At 37.4% G+C, this 17,010-nt stretch overlaps 1 protein-coding gene across 5 annotated transcripts in view; it reads left to right on the forward strand.

Annotated features, from left to right (window-relative positions):
- The window catches only part of LOC136865935 (alpha-N-acetylgalactosaminidase), a 112,728-nt gene that overhangs the window by 50,622 nt on the left and 45,096 nt on the right, over positions 1-17,010 (forward strand). For all 5 annotated transcript variants that reach the window (XM_067142485.2, XM_067142486.2, XM_067142487.2 and 2 more), the window contains one exon: positions 3,614-3,788. In XM_067142485.2, coding sequence (XP_066998586.1) covers positions 3,614-3,788 — 175 coding nt within the window. The remainder of the gene's footprint in view (positions 1-3,613; positions 3,789-17,010) is intronic.

The following is a 17,010-nucleotide window of genomic DNA, read 5'->3' on the forward strand; positions in this document are numbered from 1 at the left end:
TGTTTAGACAGCCAAAGAAAGTTTCGCATTTAGGGCGAAGAGATTTGGGAAGCTCTGATACATTCCCGCATGATGTTCTCGGTCCCCCAGAATCCGATGACCGAGAAAAACTAGTATGTCTACTAGGGCCCGGGGTAGTTATATTGTAGGTTGATTCCATCATGCTATCAAGTTAAAAGTATTGGGGACATCGATCTATGTCAGTATCATGGTTACAACTGAAGTAGTGAGCTTCAGAGGTTGCTGAAGATGTTGGCAAGCTAGGCCTGTTTTTGGTCCGTGAGAGGTATTTTATTTCCCTCAAACCCTTCGGACAAGTCCGGCGAGCCTCCCGATCCGCCACCTGGGACGCGCCTGATAGGGGAACAGGCTGAAACCCCCACGGGATTATTATTATTATTATTATTATTATTATTATTATTATTATTATTATTATTATTATTATTATTATTATTATTATTATTATTATTATTATTATTATTATTGTCATACCTTTTTGTTGCTTGTGTTGTGATAGCCAAATTGGAATTGTCACTGACATACCACCAAGGTGGCTGTGACTTAAATCACAGTCAATGCCTGTAGGACTTCTTAAATACTTGTTTAGTGTCCACATAAATCTGGAAGTCCTGTTGCCATGCCCATGATATTGACATTCACATAAAGCTATTAGCTCACTCTTTTTCTTTGTCCTCTGTTGAGCCGATGACCTTCGATGTTAGGCCCCTTAAAACAAGCATCATTGTCCTCTGTTTGTACCAAGGAACCTTTGTGGCTCAATAATTTGTACATTTTGTTAATGTTCTTTATTTTGAGGACTAGAACCATTATGAGGATTTATAATCCCATCTGTTTTGCTGTTAAAAAAAACCATCACCACTGGGGAAATAGTAATCATCATTCATTTATTTATCTTCCTCTTCCTCTTTGCCCTAACAATCCTCATATACAGGGATTGATGAGCACCATGTTATGCGATTATAGGCAATGTTTGCTTTAAATAGAACCATTTTCATTGCCACCATTGTAGTGGTCATCCATGGAGGTGCTTGCCCTCAACAGTGTGCACTGCACTGTATATTATCTGATTAGTATACTGTGGCATAGCTATATTATGGGGACCAAAAAAGAAAATGTCAATATTCTTTCTTAATACTATCAGCATCGAAAAATAAATGTTATGCAAAATATAATTTTTGATCTTTTCCGTTTGGTGTCTTCTTATCACTCAAAGAATATTAACAGAGATGTTTGTGATTATTACATTTTTTCACAATGCAAGAAAAAATTCACTTATGTATAAGTAAACAGGTTGAAAGAAATAGTGTGTCTAAGTCAGTAAGGAATTGTTCTAATAATAATGTTATTTGTTTTACGTCCCACTAACTACTCTTTTACGGTTTTCGGAGATGCTGAGGTGCCGGAATTTAGTCCCGTAGAAGTTCTTTTACATGCCAGTAAATCTACTGACACAAGGCTGACGTATTTGAGCACCTTCAAATACCACCGGACTGAGCCAGGATCGAACCTGCCAAGTTGGGGTCAGAAGGCCAGCGCCTTAACCGTCTGAGCCCAGCTGGAATTGTTCTATTAAGGTCCAGAAGTATGATTCCTAAATATATAAATAGAACCAATGAGTGCAGTTAAAGCTACTGATGTAAGGAAGGTTTGATGTTTTAGTCATGGGAACGAACTAGATGACGATGGTAAAGTACTTTTTAAGCGGCAAAATGTATGGTCAGGAAGATAATGGAGACGACTATTGAAATGAGAAGAAAAGGTGAGGGAATAAGTAATGAGAGGGGGAAGAGATGGTCAAAAGCCTAAGCCTCTAATGTCCTAATATCATCGTCCTGGTAAAAACAAAATGTGGTGTCCTTAGTCCTTAACAATTCACTGTGCTTTGTCTCTTCTAATGTTGCTCATCTCCGCTAGATGGCAAGTACGACAGCTAGTAATCTGTAACACCAAGGCTGAGAACTGGATATAACATGTTCAACTTTTAACAAAATCTATATCTTTGCCTTATTTCCTAATTTTAATTTTTAAGCCCATATATTGTTGGGCTTAAACACAAGTTTAATGGAATAAATCGGGACTTAACGATATTGGACACGTTGAGTAAAGGCTCCTTGCTAGATAACATGGAAGTCTGCTGCATACATTTAGACCAATATATCAACCCGAATTTGAACTTGAATGGCATTTCCGGAAAGCCCAGAATCTTATTTGATGTCCTTATTTCAGTTTTCAATAGTGTTAAACTTCCAAAAAACAGTTTGTTCTTTCAGATTATACGTAACACATTGTCTCATTATCCTTCCCTACAACGCCTGCCTGACTCCACCCCATCCATTACCCCTCTTCCCCTCCCTCCTGACCCACCCCTTCCCCTCCTTTAACCTTGCTCCATGTTGTTAGCAAGCCCAGCACTCAGTTCCTCTCTAGACTCCGTATTCACAACAGGCCGTTGGAGGTGAGTCCCCTACTAAAGCTTTTAATTTCTTACTCTGTTGTCTTATTCTAATCTAAAAGCTTTTCCTTTTCACACTTCAGGTCCCGCGTTCGATAGAGAACTTTCTGGTTTTTTAACGACTTTAATATCCATGTCTGTATCAAGATCCACTGGCTTAATTACATCATGGCTTAGTGTTTCACCTTACAAAAACTTATGCTACAAGTCACTACTAAGTTTACATATTTTATCTTATCGTCAACGTTCTACAGAGGAACAACATTTTCCATCAGATTTTAGATGACAACATTCAAAATCTACAGAGGAACAACATTTTACGTCAGTTTTTAGAAGGCATCATTCAAAACTATTTCTGTAGTTAACAGCACCACACTTAAGACTCAGAACTTTAAAAAGTGATCAAGACTCATTCAAATATTTGTTAATATTTTTCACCTTTGTTTTACAACCTGACCAACAAGTTTTTAACTTGTAAATATTTTAGGAATGATTTTGTCTTTAAGGACCATCACATTTTGTATTTTATCTAGAGAGAGAGATTTATTAAAGAAATAAATCATCCGTCCTCCAATGAGGGTGACCATTTATATCCGGAATACAGTTTCAATTTCAATGTGTATATCTTTATTAATTTGTCCTATTTTGGCTGATGATGGTGTCCAAGGCATCGAAACTGCTACCAAATAAATAATGTTGTGATTTTGAATTAGAAAAATACTTTGTATTAAAAAAAGGTGGATCAATTGCACTCTTCTTTATTGTATGTTAATCTCCATTCAGTACAGACCAAATATGAAATTTTTAATATGAAATGATTCGCCCCACCAGGCAAAATCTAAAGCCCAAAAAATTAACATGTTCAAAACAATGTGTGAACTGTTGGAAGGCAAGATTGTATCCTTACGAGTTCCTCCCCACCCCTCGCCCGTGTAAACTATTGATAATTCCGCTAATAATAAATAAAGTTAATTTCAGGCTACAGCTCCTATAATTTTTTCTACATCTTATTAATTTTATATGAAAGCATCAGTCTACATATTCATTTTATTGGCAGTAAACACAACCATCCAGACCCTTGACTTGATACAGAAATGAGAGCAGCATTATTGTGTTAATCACAGTTAAATCCTGTTTCAGATTCATTCCAAAGGCCTCAAGTTTGGAATATATGAAGACTATGGAAACTACACCTGTGCTGGTTACCCAGGAGTATTGGGTTTTCTAGAGTCAGATGCCCAGACATTTGCTGACTGGAATGTTGATTATGTAAAGCTGGATGGCTGTTATTCACACCCAAGAGATATGGATAGAGGTGAGATCTTGTTCTTTGCATAATTGTTTTTATAAGCTATTTATAAAGTATGAACATTATACCGTAGATGTTCTGGGTTATATACCCACATCAGCTAGAGTTCCTGTGTTTTAAAGGCTTCTATTGAGTGAATGTTGTTATTGTTAGGGTTATCAGTCCAGAGGCTAGTGTGATCCGTTTACCCTCCATCACCTTTTTTTCCTCTTTGCACAGGCGCTGACTTTCAGAAAACTTAAGATTTTTAAAAACATCATTATTCTGTTAGTTGATAAGGCCTTAAACAGAAATAGCTACTATTTCTACTTAAAAGGATTTAATATGGAAAGTACATAAGAATTCGTTACAGTGAAACCTCGTTAATGCGTTCCTCATTAACATGTTTTCCTACTTAGCACATCGTAAATTCAAAGTCCCAATACTCCTCGTATTAAATCTATATAAAAATACCTCACTTATCGGGTCACAAATTGTCGCTATTACCACTTAGTACGATCACATTTTTCCTAGCCTTGAAAATGATATTTGCCATCCTTTGTGAAACAAACGTGATTTCCAACTTGGGTAACATCCGTCACCACAGTTGCGTGATTACAAACAAAGGCCTTAAATTCCTGAACTTTACAGGATAAGTTTGGGGAGCAAGCCGTTAGCCTTGGGAATGTTCAGTTTTGTTTGCGGTTAGCAGCGAGATTGCTGAATAACACGATGAGTCTGTTTGAGCTTGTATTTCGCATTCCATTGAGAAGTTAGAAATTTAGAAACTTTTGTTGAGTGGTACAGTGAAGTGTAGCAAATATTTGTCACATGATACGGTAGCCTATATCTGAATTAGGAGCATATAAACTTACCTATCGCAGCACGAATTTTCGTTATTACCACTTACTACGAGTACGATCACATTTTTTCCTTGTCCTGAAAATGTTATTTGTCATCCTTGTGAAAGAAACGTGATTTACAACTCGGATAAGAGCTGTCACCACAGTTGCCTGGTTACGTAAAAAGTGATCCTATTTGTATTTGTATTTCGCATTACATTCAGAAGTTAGAAATTAATTTTGTGTTGAGTGGTTCAGCAAAGTTTTGTCGCGTGATACAGTAACCTATATCTGGATTAGGAACATAATTGTGTGAAATTGACTAGCGTGGTGCATATTTGTCTTGTGATTGTCTAGTTATGGATACAGAAAAAGTCTTGAAATTCCGTACTGATAAAGACAAATGAAAACCTTTCAGAAAGTGGACTGGCCTCCACATCTTTAAGTGTGCAGAGGTCACGAATGTTGAACTCGCACCTTCGAGTTTCGACACCATCATTTGACTTGGTCGAAGATTTTCAAAATGGCGATCAAAGTCATTCCTCCTGATTCATCCCAGTCGCATATGGTCGAGTGTAACCTGCAATTCATCATCTAAGAGTGTGACCAGAAAATAATGTTTAATAACCCAATGCTCTGAAATAAAAGGCTTTTACTAACATTTGTTTTAGAAAGAGTGTAATCTGCCATAATACTTGGATATTTTTTATTGGCCCCCGTGCATATATTTTCATATTATTGTTGTCTGGCATTTTTCCCACATTTTAATACTTTCCTCTCATCTTTAGAAATGTTAGATATAGTTTTCACTGTACCCGCAGATACGGTACACGACATAAAATGCCCTTATTACATGTTATAATTCTCATATTTTGGTCCGTATTGAAATGTACAATGAAGTCAAATAAATAATCAAGGTTAATTATTCCACCTATTCAGTACATAAAAAGAGATGTTAATGAATAATTAAATCTGTAAATAAAATTATAGGGACTTGTTTTGCCCTTTAATTAAGGGCATGTTCAGCCTAATCTCAATCTGAAAGTTAATTAATCAAGTACCTGATTGTAATTAAATTACATATGAATATGAAGATGATGTTGGAAATGTGTTTCAAATGGTGAGCGAAATGGTGGACAATAGTTATGATATTCTTAAAGTGAAACCTTAATAAAGTCTAATGTACAAATAGTCGTAAATTTATGAATGTCCTTGTTTAAAAATTGGTAACAAATTGTATACTGGTAGTTTTTGTTAAGAATGTAAATTTTGTAAAGAGACGTTTCCATTGCTCACTTCAAGTGAGGTTTTGAGATAAATTGTTACGTTGAAACAAGTAATGCGAGGCCTTTTTGATGGTTGATGGTGTTGGAGAAAATTTATCGGGTATTAAACAGTTCAGACGTCAGCATAAAAATTGTAGCTACTTACTATCAAGTACTCTTCTTCACTCGTGCTTCTAGAAGACTGCAGTTTCATCTCTTCACATGAGAGTTTCAACAGTCTAACAATTTTTATGCTGACGTTTGAACTGTTTAATACCCGATAAATTTTTTCCAACACCCTCAACCATCAAAAGGCCCCGCTTTACTTGTTTCAACGTAACAATTTATTTCAAACCTCACTTGAAGTGAGCAACGGAAGCGTCTCTTTACAAAATTTACATTCTTAAAAAAACTACCAGTATACAATTTGTTACCAATTTTTAAACAAGGACATTCATAAATTTACGACTATTTGTATATTAGACTTTATTAAGGTTTCACTTTAAGAATACCAAAACTATTGTCAACCATTTCGCTCACCATTTGAAACACATTTCCAACATCATCTTCATATTCATATGTAATTTAATACAATCAGGTACCTGATTAATTAACTTTCAGATCGAGATTAGGCTGAAGATGCCCTTAATTAAAGGGCGAAACATGTCCGTATAATTTTATTTATAGATTTAATTCTTTGTTCATCTCTTTTTATGTATTGAATAGATGAAATAATTAAACTTGAGTATTTATTTGTCTTCAAATGCCCTCATGTCAGAAAAAATCATATCTAGTGTTTCCATATCCCTGTTGGATAGTTTTTATTTGTATATTCAGTAGTACATTTTCTCGCTTAACATGTTCATTTTTGTTGTCCCCTGCAGAAACGTCTTAACGAGGTTTTACTGTATTTCAGTTTGACATATTCCACAACGTACACAATGTTATTGTCATTTAAAATGAAAGAACAATAATAATTCTTCATTGCCATTGTTGTTGTTGTTGTTGTTGTTATTATTATTATTATTATTATTATTATTATTATTATTATTATTAGTAATCGATACAGCCACCTGTGGGCCACGTTTACACAGTCTTCCTCCTGTCACGCAGACTGATACCCTTCTCTTTACACTTTCGCCAAAGATTCTTCAGTCTTTGACTTCTTCTTGCTCGTTCTTCCACCGAGATGTTCCGTGGCTTCACATGTTGCTCTTCAGACGTATCCCTCAATCCCGCAACCTTCTTCCTAAATGATGTCCTTTCTTTTATATCCTCCTCCTTGATACCTATTTCTGCCAAGTCATTGTGCACGTGTGTAAGCCATCCCGGTTGTTTTTTCCACCTTTCCTGCAGAAGAAGTATCCTGTTGGCCAATCTCTCAGGGTGCATTCTTTTGATATGTCCATAAAAGGTCAGTCTCCTTTTTCTCATCACAGTTGTGATTCTTTCTACTGTCTTGTAGAGCTCCAAATTCGATCTTAACCGGAATGTGTTTGGGTCACTCGTCGACTTTCTTGGGCCTAAGATTTTTTGCAAGAATCTTCTTTCTCTTATTTCAAGGACTGGGTCAGCCATCCTAGTCAAGGTTTCTGCTCCATAAAGGTACTCTGTTCTAACCACTGTGCAGTAATGTTTTAACTTGGCCTGAATTGAGAGAGACTTGGACTTACAGGTGTCATGACATAGTCTGAATGCCAACTCCATCCTTCTCACCCTCTCCTTTAATCCCTCCTTTTCATCTCCATTTGGGGTGAGTATTTCTCCCAGGTATTTAAATTTTTGCACACGCTGGATATCCCCATACAATGTAACAAGTCTGTCCGTGTCGCCTTTTTTTATAGAATCCATGAATGCTGTTTTTTCGAAAGAGATTCTTAACCCTGTTTTGACTGCAACATTTTGTAGTTCTTTGACTTGTTTCTTGGCTGTTTGACGGTTGTCTGTAATAAGAACGACATCGTCTGCAAAGGCAAGGCAATCCAACATCATCGCATTTTTTCCACAACCTATCTTTACCCCATTCTTCATTCCATTTTCAGTCATTCTCAGCCTCCATTCCCTAATAACTTTTTCTAAAATGCAATTAAAGAGTAGTGGAGAAAGGCTGTCTCCTTGCCTCAAACCCGTTTTTATCTCAAATGGATTTGAGAGCTCGCCCATAAATTTGACTTGAGAAAAAGTGTTTGTAAGAGATTGCTGAATTATGGCCAGAGATTTCTCATCCACTCCAAACTCCTGCAGAACGTTCATGAGCACTCCACGATCTACGGAATCATACGCCTTTTTGAAATCAACGAAGGTTATGATTGTCCTCTTCTGATTTCTCATTGATCTTATTTTTATAAGTGATTTTAGAATATAAATCTGCTCAGCACATGAACGCCCTTTCCTGAACCCTGCCTGGCATTCACCAATTTGTTTATCTAGATGTGTTTCAAGCCTCCGCTGCAATGCTTTGGATAGAATTTTGTATGCTATAGGAAGAAGAGAGATACCTCTGTAGTTGTTGACGTTAGTTTGGTCCCCTTTTTTGTGTAAAGGATGAATGAGTGCATTTTTCCAATCACTTGGTATTTCTTCTTTTTCCCAAATAAAAGCAAATAATTCCTCTAGTTTTTCCACTGTATTTTCACCTGCAAATTTTAATAACTCTGCAGTAATTGAATCTTTCCCAGGAGCTTTGTTGTTTTTTAGTTGCTTAATGATGTCCCTAATTTCTTCCTTATTTGGTGGTAATGAATCCTTCAACTTGAATTGAGGCTCTCCAAACAGCAATCCATCTTCAGGAGGTTCACAGTTCAGAAGATTCTGGAAATAGTTGGCCAGATACTCGCAATTCTTCTTGTCACCAATAATGAGTTTCCCTTGTTATTATTATTATTATTATTATTATTATTATTATTATTATTATTATTATTATTATTATTATTATTATTAATGTGCTTGGCGAGTTGGCCATGTGGTTAGGGGCGCGCAGCTGTGAGCTTGCATCCGGAAGTAGTGGGTTCGAACCCCACTGTTGGCAGCGCTCAAGATGGTTTTCTATTTTTTCTGATTTTCACACTAGAAAATGCTGGGGCTTTACCTGCATTAAGGCCACAGCTGCTTCCTTCCCACTCCTAGGCCTTTCCTATTCATCGTTGCCATAAGACCTATCTGTGTCAGTGTGATTATAAAGCAAATTATTTTTTTAAAATATTATTTGTATTTATTGAAGTTAATAAAACAGTCAGCTTCCGTTAATCAAAACAACTGGAAAATGCTCTACTGACTGCCTCCTTGTTGATAAATTAATCATTGATGAGTAGATCAATGTTTAATTGTTGAGCTAGATCAGAATGTACATTGAGCAAACAACATGATTCAGGTGATTGTGATTTATTGTAGACCAAGCGAGTGGCGCTGCAGTTTTAGTCACATAGCTGTCAACCTGCATTCGGAAGATAGGGGATTCGAACCCCACTGTTGGCAGCCCTGAAGATGATTTTCTGTGATTTCCCATTTTCACTCTAGGCTATACACTAAGGCCACATTTGCTTCCTTCCCACTCCTTGCCATTTCCCATTCCATCACCACCTTAAGACCTAGCTGTCGGTGCAACTAAAGCAAATTATTATTTTTAAATCATTGTAGACCTGATATATATTTTGAGTCATCTGAAACCCAAAAATGACCACTCCCAGTTACATTTTATACAGGAATAGTCACGATTAGACACACTAACTTAACAAATGCATCTCGAAATACATAATTCTTTGTCAGTGTAACAATGCAGTGGGTGATGTCATGATTAGAAGATAGACTTTTAATTTAGAATGGAAGAAATATATGATACAGTGAAACCTTGTTGAGATGTTTCTGCAGGGGACAAGGAAAAAGAATGTATTAAGCAAGAAAACGTACTAATGAATATATGAATAAAAAACTATCCAACAGGGATATGGAAACACTAGATATGGTTTTTTTTTCTGACATGGGGGCATTTTACGTTGTGTATTCGCAGGTACAGTGAAAACTATAGCCCTATCTACCATTTCTAAAAATGAGGAAAGTATTAAAATGTGTGAAAATCACGAGAGAACATATATAAAAAACATTTTCTGTTAAAGATTATAAAATAACAAGTACCGGTACACTGAAAGGTGTGAAAACCACCAGACAACAAATATGAAAACATGTGCACAGGGGCCACAAAAATATTGAAAACTCTTAGACAATGTTGGAGGCTACAATTGACCATGTGCAACTGCGAGGAATGACTTTGGCCGCCATTTTGAATTAAACAAAACTTCGACCAACTGGAGTGACCTCTGCGCGCTTATGCCAGTCCACTTTCTGACAGATTTTAATTTTGTCTTCATTATTAAGGAATTTTGCAACATTTTCCATGTCCATAACTAGGCTATCACAAGACAAATATGCACCACACTAATTAATTTCACATGGTTATGTTCCTAATCTAGATATAGGCTACTGTATCACGCTACAGTAGAACCTCGATAATTCAAAATCGGTTAATTCAAAATCCCGCCTAATTCGAAGAAGCTCTCGTTCCTGGCAACATGAGATACAGTTTTGCATGTTATTTCAATTCTTTAATTCGAAATAGGATAATTCGTAATTCGAAGTACAATGTCGGCCCCATTACCGAAATTCAGACTTTTAATTCGAAACTGCCTTTACATTTTAAAACAATAGTATGTTACAGACTAATTTCAACTCGAAATTTATCCGCTCCGCATCATAATAGAACGCGCGTTCCGGAACGTGGAGGGGTAGCTTTCCGCACTTGCACTCACTTTGGTGGGTCTACAGTGCGCGTCATGATTGCTTAGTTGAATTAAATCGGAATTATTTTGTATTCAACCTTTTAAGGCATGCCATAATATCACGCAAAGGCAATGTGCGGGAAAACAGAATCCGCGAACACTGTCGATGCCGACAGTTGACGAAAAAACGTGGCTCATATAATAAATTCGTAGGCACCGAACAACATTCTCATTGCCGGTGAAACTGCATTGCTTTATTTCAATGCGAGCCCAAACGGTCTTATGGTTTTAAAGGAGAAATTGCCAGCTGGGAAATCGTACAAGGGTGAGGGATAGGGGTCGTAGTAGTGCGTTGCAATGCACATGGAAGTAAGATAGTTTATCCCCTCATTATAGGAAAGTTCGATAAACCACAATGTTTTAAGGGCGTCGGGCACTTTCCATGCCAGTACAAAGCATCTAAAAATGCAAACAGTACAGAAATCCAAAAAAATAATGCATTTGCACAGGACAACCGGCATCATTTATCCTCGTCTTTGAATTATGCGATTTTTTTCTTTCGTTGCGTGAGGTTATGTTTGTCAGTGATTTATCGAAGTGCATTATTTGAACATTGTAAATGCACCTTGTTGAATACATTTCGGAAATAGTTTTTTCCATGGCGTTTGAAAGGTTTAAACCGTGAATTGAGGTGATTGGATGTATTAATGGGTCTTAGAATACTTTATGACGCGGCAAGTGTTTACATTTCTGAAGTACGAGAGAAGTGCCATGGAGGGAAATCGTACAAGGATAGAGTCATGGGAAAGCTCGATTTTACGGGCATCGGGTACTTTCTGTGTAAATACAAGGCATCTAAAATGCATACAGTATAGTAATCCAATTAATAAAGCACTTGCACATGGGAGCCAGCATAGATTTCTCCTCGTCTTTGAATCGTGCTGTTTTTTTCTTTCTTTCGTTGCGTGAGGTTATGTTTACCAGTGGGATATCCGATTGCATTATTTGAATACTGTAAATGTACCTTCTTGGATACATTTTGGAATTAGTTTTTTTTTCATGGCATTTGAAATTTATAAACTGTGAATCAAGGTTAACTGCATGCAGTAACGGGCCTTAGAATATTTTATAACGCTGCAAGGGTTGGTACTTCTGAATTGCGAATTGGCGGTTAATTCGAAATCACGTAATTCAAAGTCCGATTTTTTAGTCCCAATGACTTTGAATTAATGGGGTTTTACTGTACTAATATTATCTACGCTTCACTATACCACTCAACACTAAATTCATTTCTACCTTCTGAATGGAATGCAAAATACAAGTACAAACAGGTTCGCTCTGCTATTCAGCAATCTCACTGCTAACCGGCAAGCAAAACTGAACATTCCTTAGGCTAACGGCTTGCTCTCCGAAAGTGCAACTTATCCTTTGAAGTTCAGGAAAACCTTTTCTCGTAATCATGCAACTCTGGCGACGGCTCTTACTCGACTTGGAAACCACGTTTCTTTCAAAGGGATGACAAATACAGTAACATTTTCAGGTGTAGGACAAATGTGATCGTACTAAGCGGTAATAGTGAAAATTCGTGATGTGATAACTGAGGTATTTTTTATATAGATTTAATACGATGAGAATCGGGACTTGGTCTCTGCACACGTGTATTCTTGTGCCATCAGATAGAACCGTGGTCAAACTCAGTGATATGTAGCAGTTTTCTTTTCTTCTTCACTGCTATGGATGGATTTTTAACATTTGATTTGTGCTCAGTCATACAATTGATCATGTTACTTGGCTTGTTGAAGATAGTCCATACATAGACATATTCAAAATCTTGGAACAGCAAGATGAATATGAGTGCTAAACTATAATTTTCTAACTAAAATATGTAACCATGTTTTACCGAATGAGCTACCTGAACAGCAAGTTGTTGACGATAATGGTTACCAGGTTGTACCAGATGTAAAACCCATCACTGTTCTTGGCTTTGTAGATGATACTGTTGTAGTTGCCAAAGATAGTACATCTGCTGCAGAATTAACAAGAATAGCAGTTCTTGGTTTCAGAGAGATTGGCCTTGAAATTAATTTTAGTATCTCCAAAGCTAAATTGAAAGCTAGTATCTTAAAGTTTTTTATGATACTATGATTGTTGTTGTTCAGGTCATCAGTTTAATGCAGCTCTCCATGCCATGTGCTAACCTTTTCATTTCTATTTCACTGCTATATCCTACATCTGCTCTAATCTGCTCGTCATACTCATACCTTGGTCTAATCCTATTGTTCTTACCGCCTACACTTTTCTCAGAAACCAACTGAACAAGTCCCGGATGTCTTAAGAGGTGTCCTACCATTCTATCTCTTCTTCTCGTCACATTTAGCCAAATCGATCTCCTCTCACTAATTCGATTCAGTATTTCTTCATTCATGATTCAATCTATCCATCTCGCCTTCAACATTCTTCTGTAACACCACATTTCAAAAGCTTCTGTTCTCTTTCTTTCTGAGATAGTTATCATCCATTTTTCATGTCCATACAATGCCACGCTCCATACACAAGTCTTCATAAAACAACTTTCTAATTCCTGTATCAATGTTCGAAGTGAGCAAATTTATTTTCTTAAGAAAGACCTTCCTTGCTTTTGCTAGTCTGCATTTTATGTCCTCCTTACTTCGTTAGTTATTCTGCTTATATTTCCGGCATCATCTGATTTTGTTTGATTGCACTCCATTATTTTTGTTTTGGACTTATGTTCATCTTGTACTCCTTCCCCAAGACTGTGTTCATACCATTCAGCAATTTTTCTTGATCTTCTGCAGTCTCAGATCAAATAACAATATCATCAGTAAAACTCAGGGTTTTAATTTCCTCTCCTTGTGATTCCCTTTCCAAATCCTTCTTTGATATCCTTTACTGCCTGTTCTCTCCATGGCTAAATGGTTAGTGTGCTGGCCTTTGGTTACAGGGGTCCCGGGTTCAATTCCCGGCAGGGTCAAGAATTTTAACTATCATTGGTTAATTTCTCTGGCAAGGGGGCCGGGTGTATGTGTCGCCCTCGTCATCATTTCGTCCTCCTCATAATGCGCAGGTCGCCTACGGGAGTCAAATCGAAAGACCTGCACCTGGCTAGCTGAACATGTCCTCAGGCACTCCCGGCACTAAAAGCCATACGCCATTTCATTTCATTACTGCCTGTTCTGTATGAATATTGAAAAGGAGGGGGAAAACTGCAGCCTTGCCTCACTCCTTTCTGGATTGCTGCTTCTTTTTCAAGCCTTCGATTTTTATCACTGCAGACTGATTTTTCTAGATAATGTGATATGTCCCATATTTTCTCATCAATACCTCTGTTATCTCTGTGTTACTTTTGCCGACTCCCATGTCTTTGACCCTAAAACTGCTCTAACTGCAGTAAAGGATAAGGACAACCAGTTGACATCTTCACTGCTTTTTCATCCTGACCAGAAATTTAATTTACAGTTGATAAATTTCATTTTTTGGTTCTGTTCTGACTTAAATGAGAAGTTAATGTGGATAAATACAACATTCCTTTCTTCCTTCCTTCCTTCCTTCCTTCCTTCCTTCCTTCCTTCCTTCCTTCCTTCCTTCCTTCCTTCCTTCCTTCCTTATTTTTTTATTTATTTATTTATTTATTTATTTATTTATTTATTTATTTATTTATTTATTTATTTATTTATTTATTTATTAAAATGTTTTAGCCAACATAGGACTACTTTAGTCAGGTTTATGGAGGTTTTTCTTCTTTTTGTCAGCCCCATATTCTTTCATCCTTTCTGTACATCATTTTTTTTTTTGCTTCTGGAATCAATCTTCCTATTCTCTGCTTGTTGGTTTTTGTCTGGAGTCTAGTGTGTGTATCTTTCAATATCTTGAGTGAATTTGTTTTGTATTTTAAATCTTCTATTGTAATATGTAACTCTCTCATATCTTCTTTAAAGTTTCAGTGATCCATCTAATATTATTCCTTATATAGGAATAAATTTAATTTGTCAGAAATTTAATATCATGAAGTCTTCCATTTGTCCATAACTACCAATTGACTGTGCAGTTAGGATCGTGTAGCTGTGAGCTTGCATTCGAGAGATGGTGGGTTCAAATCCCACCATCAGAAACCTTGTAAATGGTTTTCTGCATTTTACCCATTTTTACACCATGCAAATGAGAGGATGTAACTTAATTAAGGTTATGGCCACTACCTTGCCAATCCTAGCCCTTTCTGTCACCGGAAACCATCTCTGTGTTAATGTGACATTAAACCACTAAAATGTTGTCCATCACTTATTTATGCATTCCAAACAACACCACTGAAGAAACTACCTTGTAAATTCCTCATTGATGCACACAGAATGATAAAGGGAGCTTTATAAGAAATTTTGCAACTACCATTCGATATACCAGACTCCATGATTTACACTCACTGAATGTACAAAGGTCTAGGACTGAATGGGAGGCCATTCTCCAGCAACTAAATGGATTTAGATTCTTATTAAAGTCAGAAACCCCTTACATAAAAAAAACTCTTGATGTAGGTAAAATGAGTGTCATCTGTCTGGGATACTTGAAAATAGAGCCATCTGAAAGATTTATCAACAAAAGAGATAAAGCCATTTGAAGTTCGTAAGGTACGGATGGAGCTCAGGGCCATGGAATACAAGATGTGGTGTGAGCTTCCACATAAGGTAATGGTGCAATCCTTTATAAAGAGTTTATACCTGCAAATAAATGGATCTGGCACCACGATGGTCAATCCAGCTCTGAATGGAAAGATGCTCCTAAAATGACGTGCACTGTGGCTGTAGTGCGAGCTGTACTGGGTAGAAACCAGGACGGGAGCCACTGTCATCTTTGCCACAGCGAGATCAAAACCCTACCTTACACCGTCAGTTTCTGCCCATGTGGTGAAGCCCTATGGAATATTTGTCAGCACACGGTCTGCCACATTCTATCTGTCTCTCTTCGGAACGCTGGGTACATCACCTATGAGGAAGTAACAGCAATTAGTGTGTAAGAAAGTGATGTATTCAAAAAGATGCACACAAAATGCTATCAGTTGTGTACATTAATTTATTTTCAACTTAACTTTACATTAAACACACACATCAACAAACCACCATTTTTAACAACTGCCTATCACGAAGCACAAGGAGACTAAGACTGCCATCTTGAGGCAGTTGACTGCTGACTGCCACTTACCTTGTCGGGATAAACACAACACAGGAACAACTAATGCAAGATGGCGGCAAGCAGCTCTGTAGTGATACGAGTTCTCCGAGTTTGTGTTGTGTTTTTAATGGTAAAAAGTGTAATAACTTCTGTGAAAATAGTACCGAAGCACTCCTTGACAAACCGAGAATTGTACACGGATTTAGAAATTGAAGAACGCTTCTTAGTGGCATCTAAATGTGAAATTAATTATTGGACGTGGTGTGGAAGTGAAGGTCTACGGCCTACCACAGCAATGGGTAGGGGGCGCCTGGCAGGGAGCAAGGTTGCCAAACCACCCGCATCATTACTCCACCTTGTGATACTTTCCGTTGCCCTTAGTGGAGATGTGGAATTGAACCCAGGACCAAACTCAGGAGTCTCATTCAACCGCCTGTGTAATATGTGTAATTCTAAAGGTCATGTGAATCAGTTATTTGTGACATGTACATCTTGTCGCTCACCAGTTCACAGAACATGTGCAAAAATTAATACATCGCTACTGAGGGAAATTAATTCAGGGGTACAGACATGGTCATGTTGAAATGTAGGTTTTCTCGATTCTCAGAATCTTTTTTTTAACACGACATCAAGCAGTGTAAATAGTGATTTCGGCAATTCAGAACATTGGACTGCAGGTAACAGGACAGTTACGGTGTTCTCATTTAATGCTCGTAGCATGAAATGTGCGAAGCAAAAACAGGCAATCCAAGCCACTTTTGCCTCTATAGACCCATCAGTTGTGTGCATTAGTGAGTCCTGGCTAAATTCGTCAATATGACACAGAAGTGATACCTCAGTCATACACTGTATTTAGGAAAGATCGACCATAGACCTCAAGTGTAGGGACACTTATTGCAGTGAAACCCAAATTCAACCCTGTGCACCTCGAGGAGCTGGAAACAAAGGCGGAAGTTGTGCACTGGAAGCAAGTTTCTTTTGGGTTCCGTGTACCAATCTCCGAAGTCCCCCAAGTGACATCAGTGAGGAATTACTACTGTCTCTTAAGCCGTGTACAAAATATCCAACCCCAATATACAGATATATACATAACTGGGGATTTAAACTTGGATGTTGAGTAGCAGCACAGTCGTCCTCACCTCCCGCCTATTCCCATCAATCCATTAGCAGAAACTTTCCTTACAACTTT

Source organism: Anabrus simplex, chromosome 3, assembly GCF_040414725.1.
Source record: "Anabrus simplex isolate iqAnaSimp1 chromosome 3, ASM4041472v1, whole genome shotgun sequence".
Taxonomy (NCBI): Eukaryota; Metazoa; Arthropoda; class Insecta; order Orthoptera; family Tettigoniidae; genus Anabrus; species Anabrus simplex.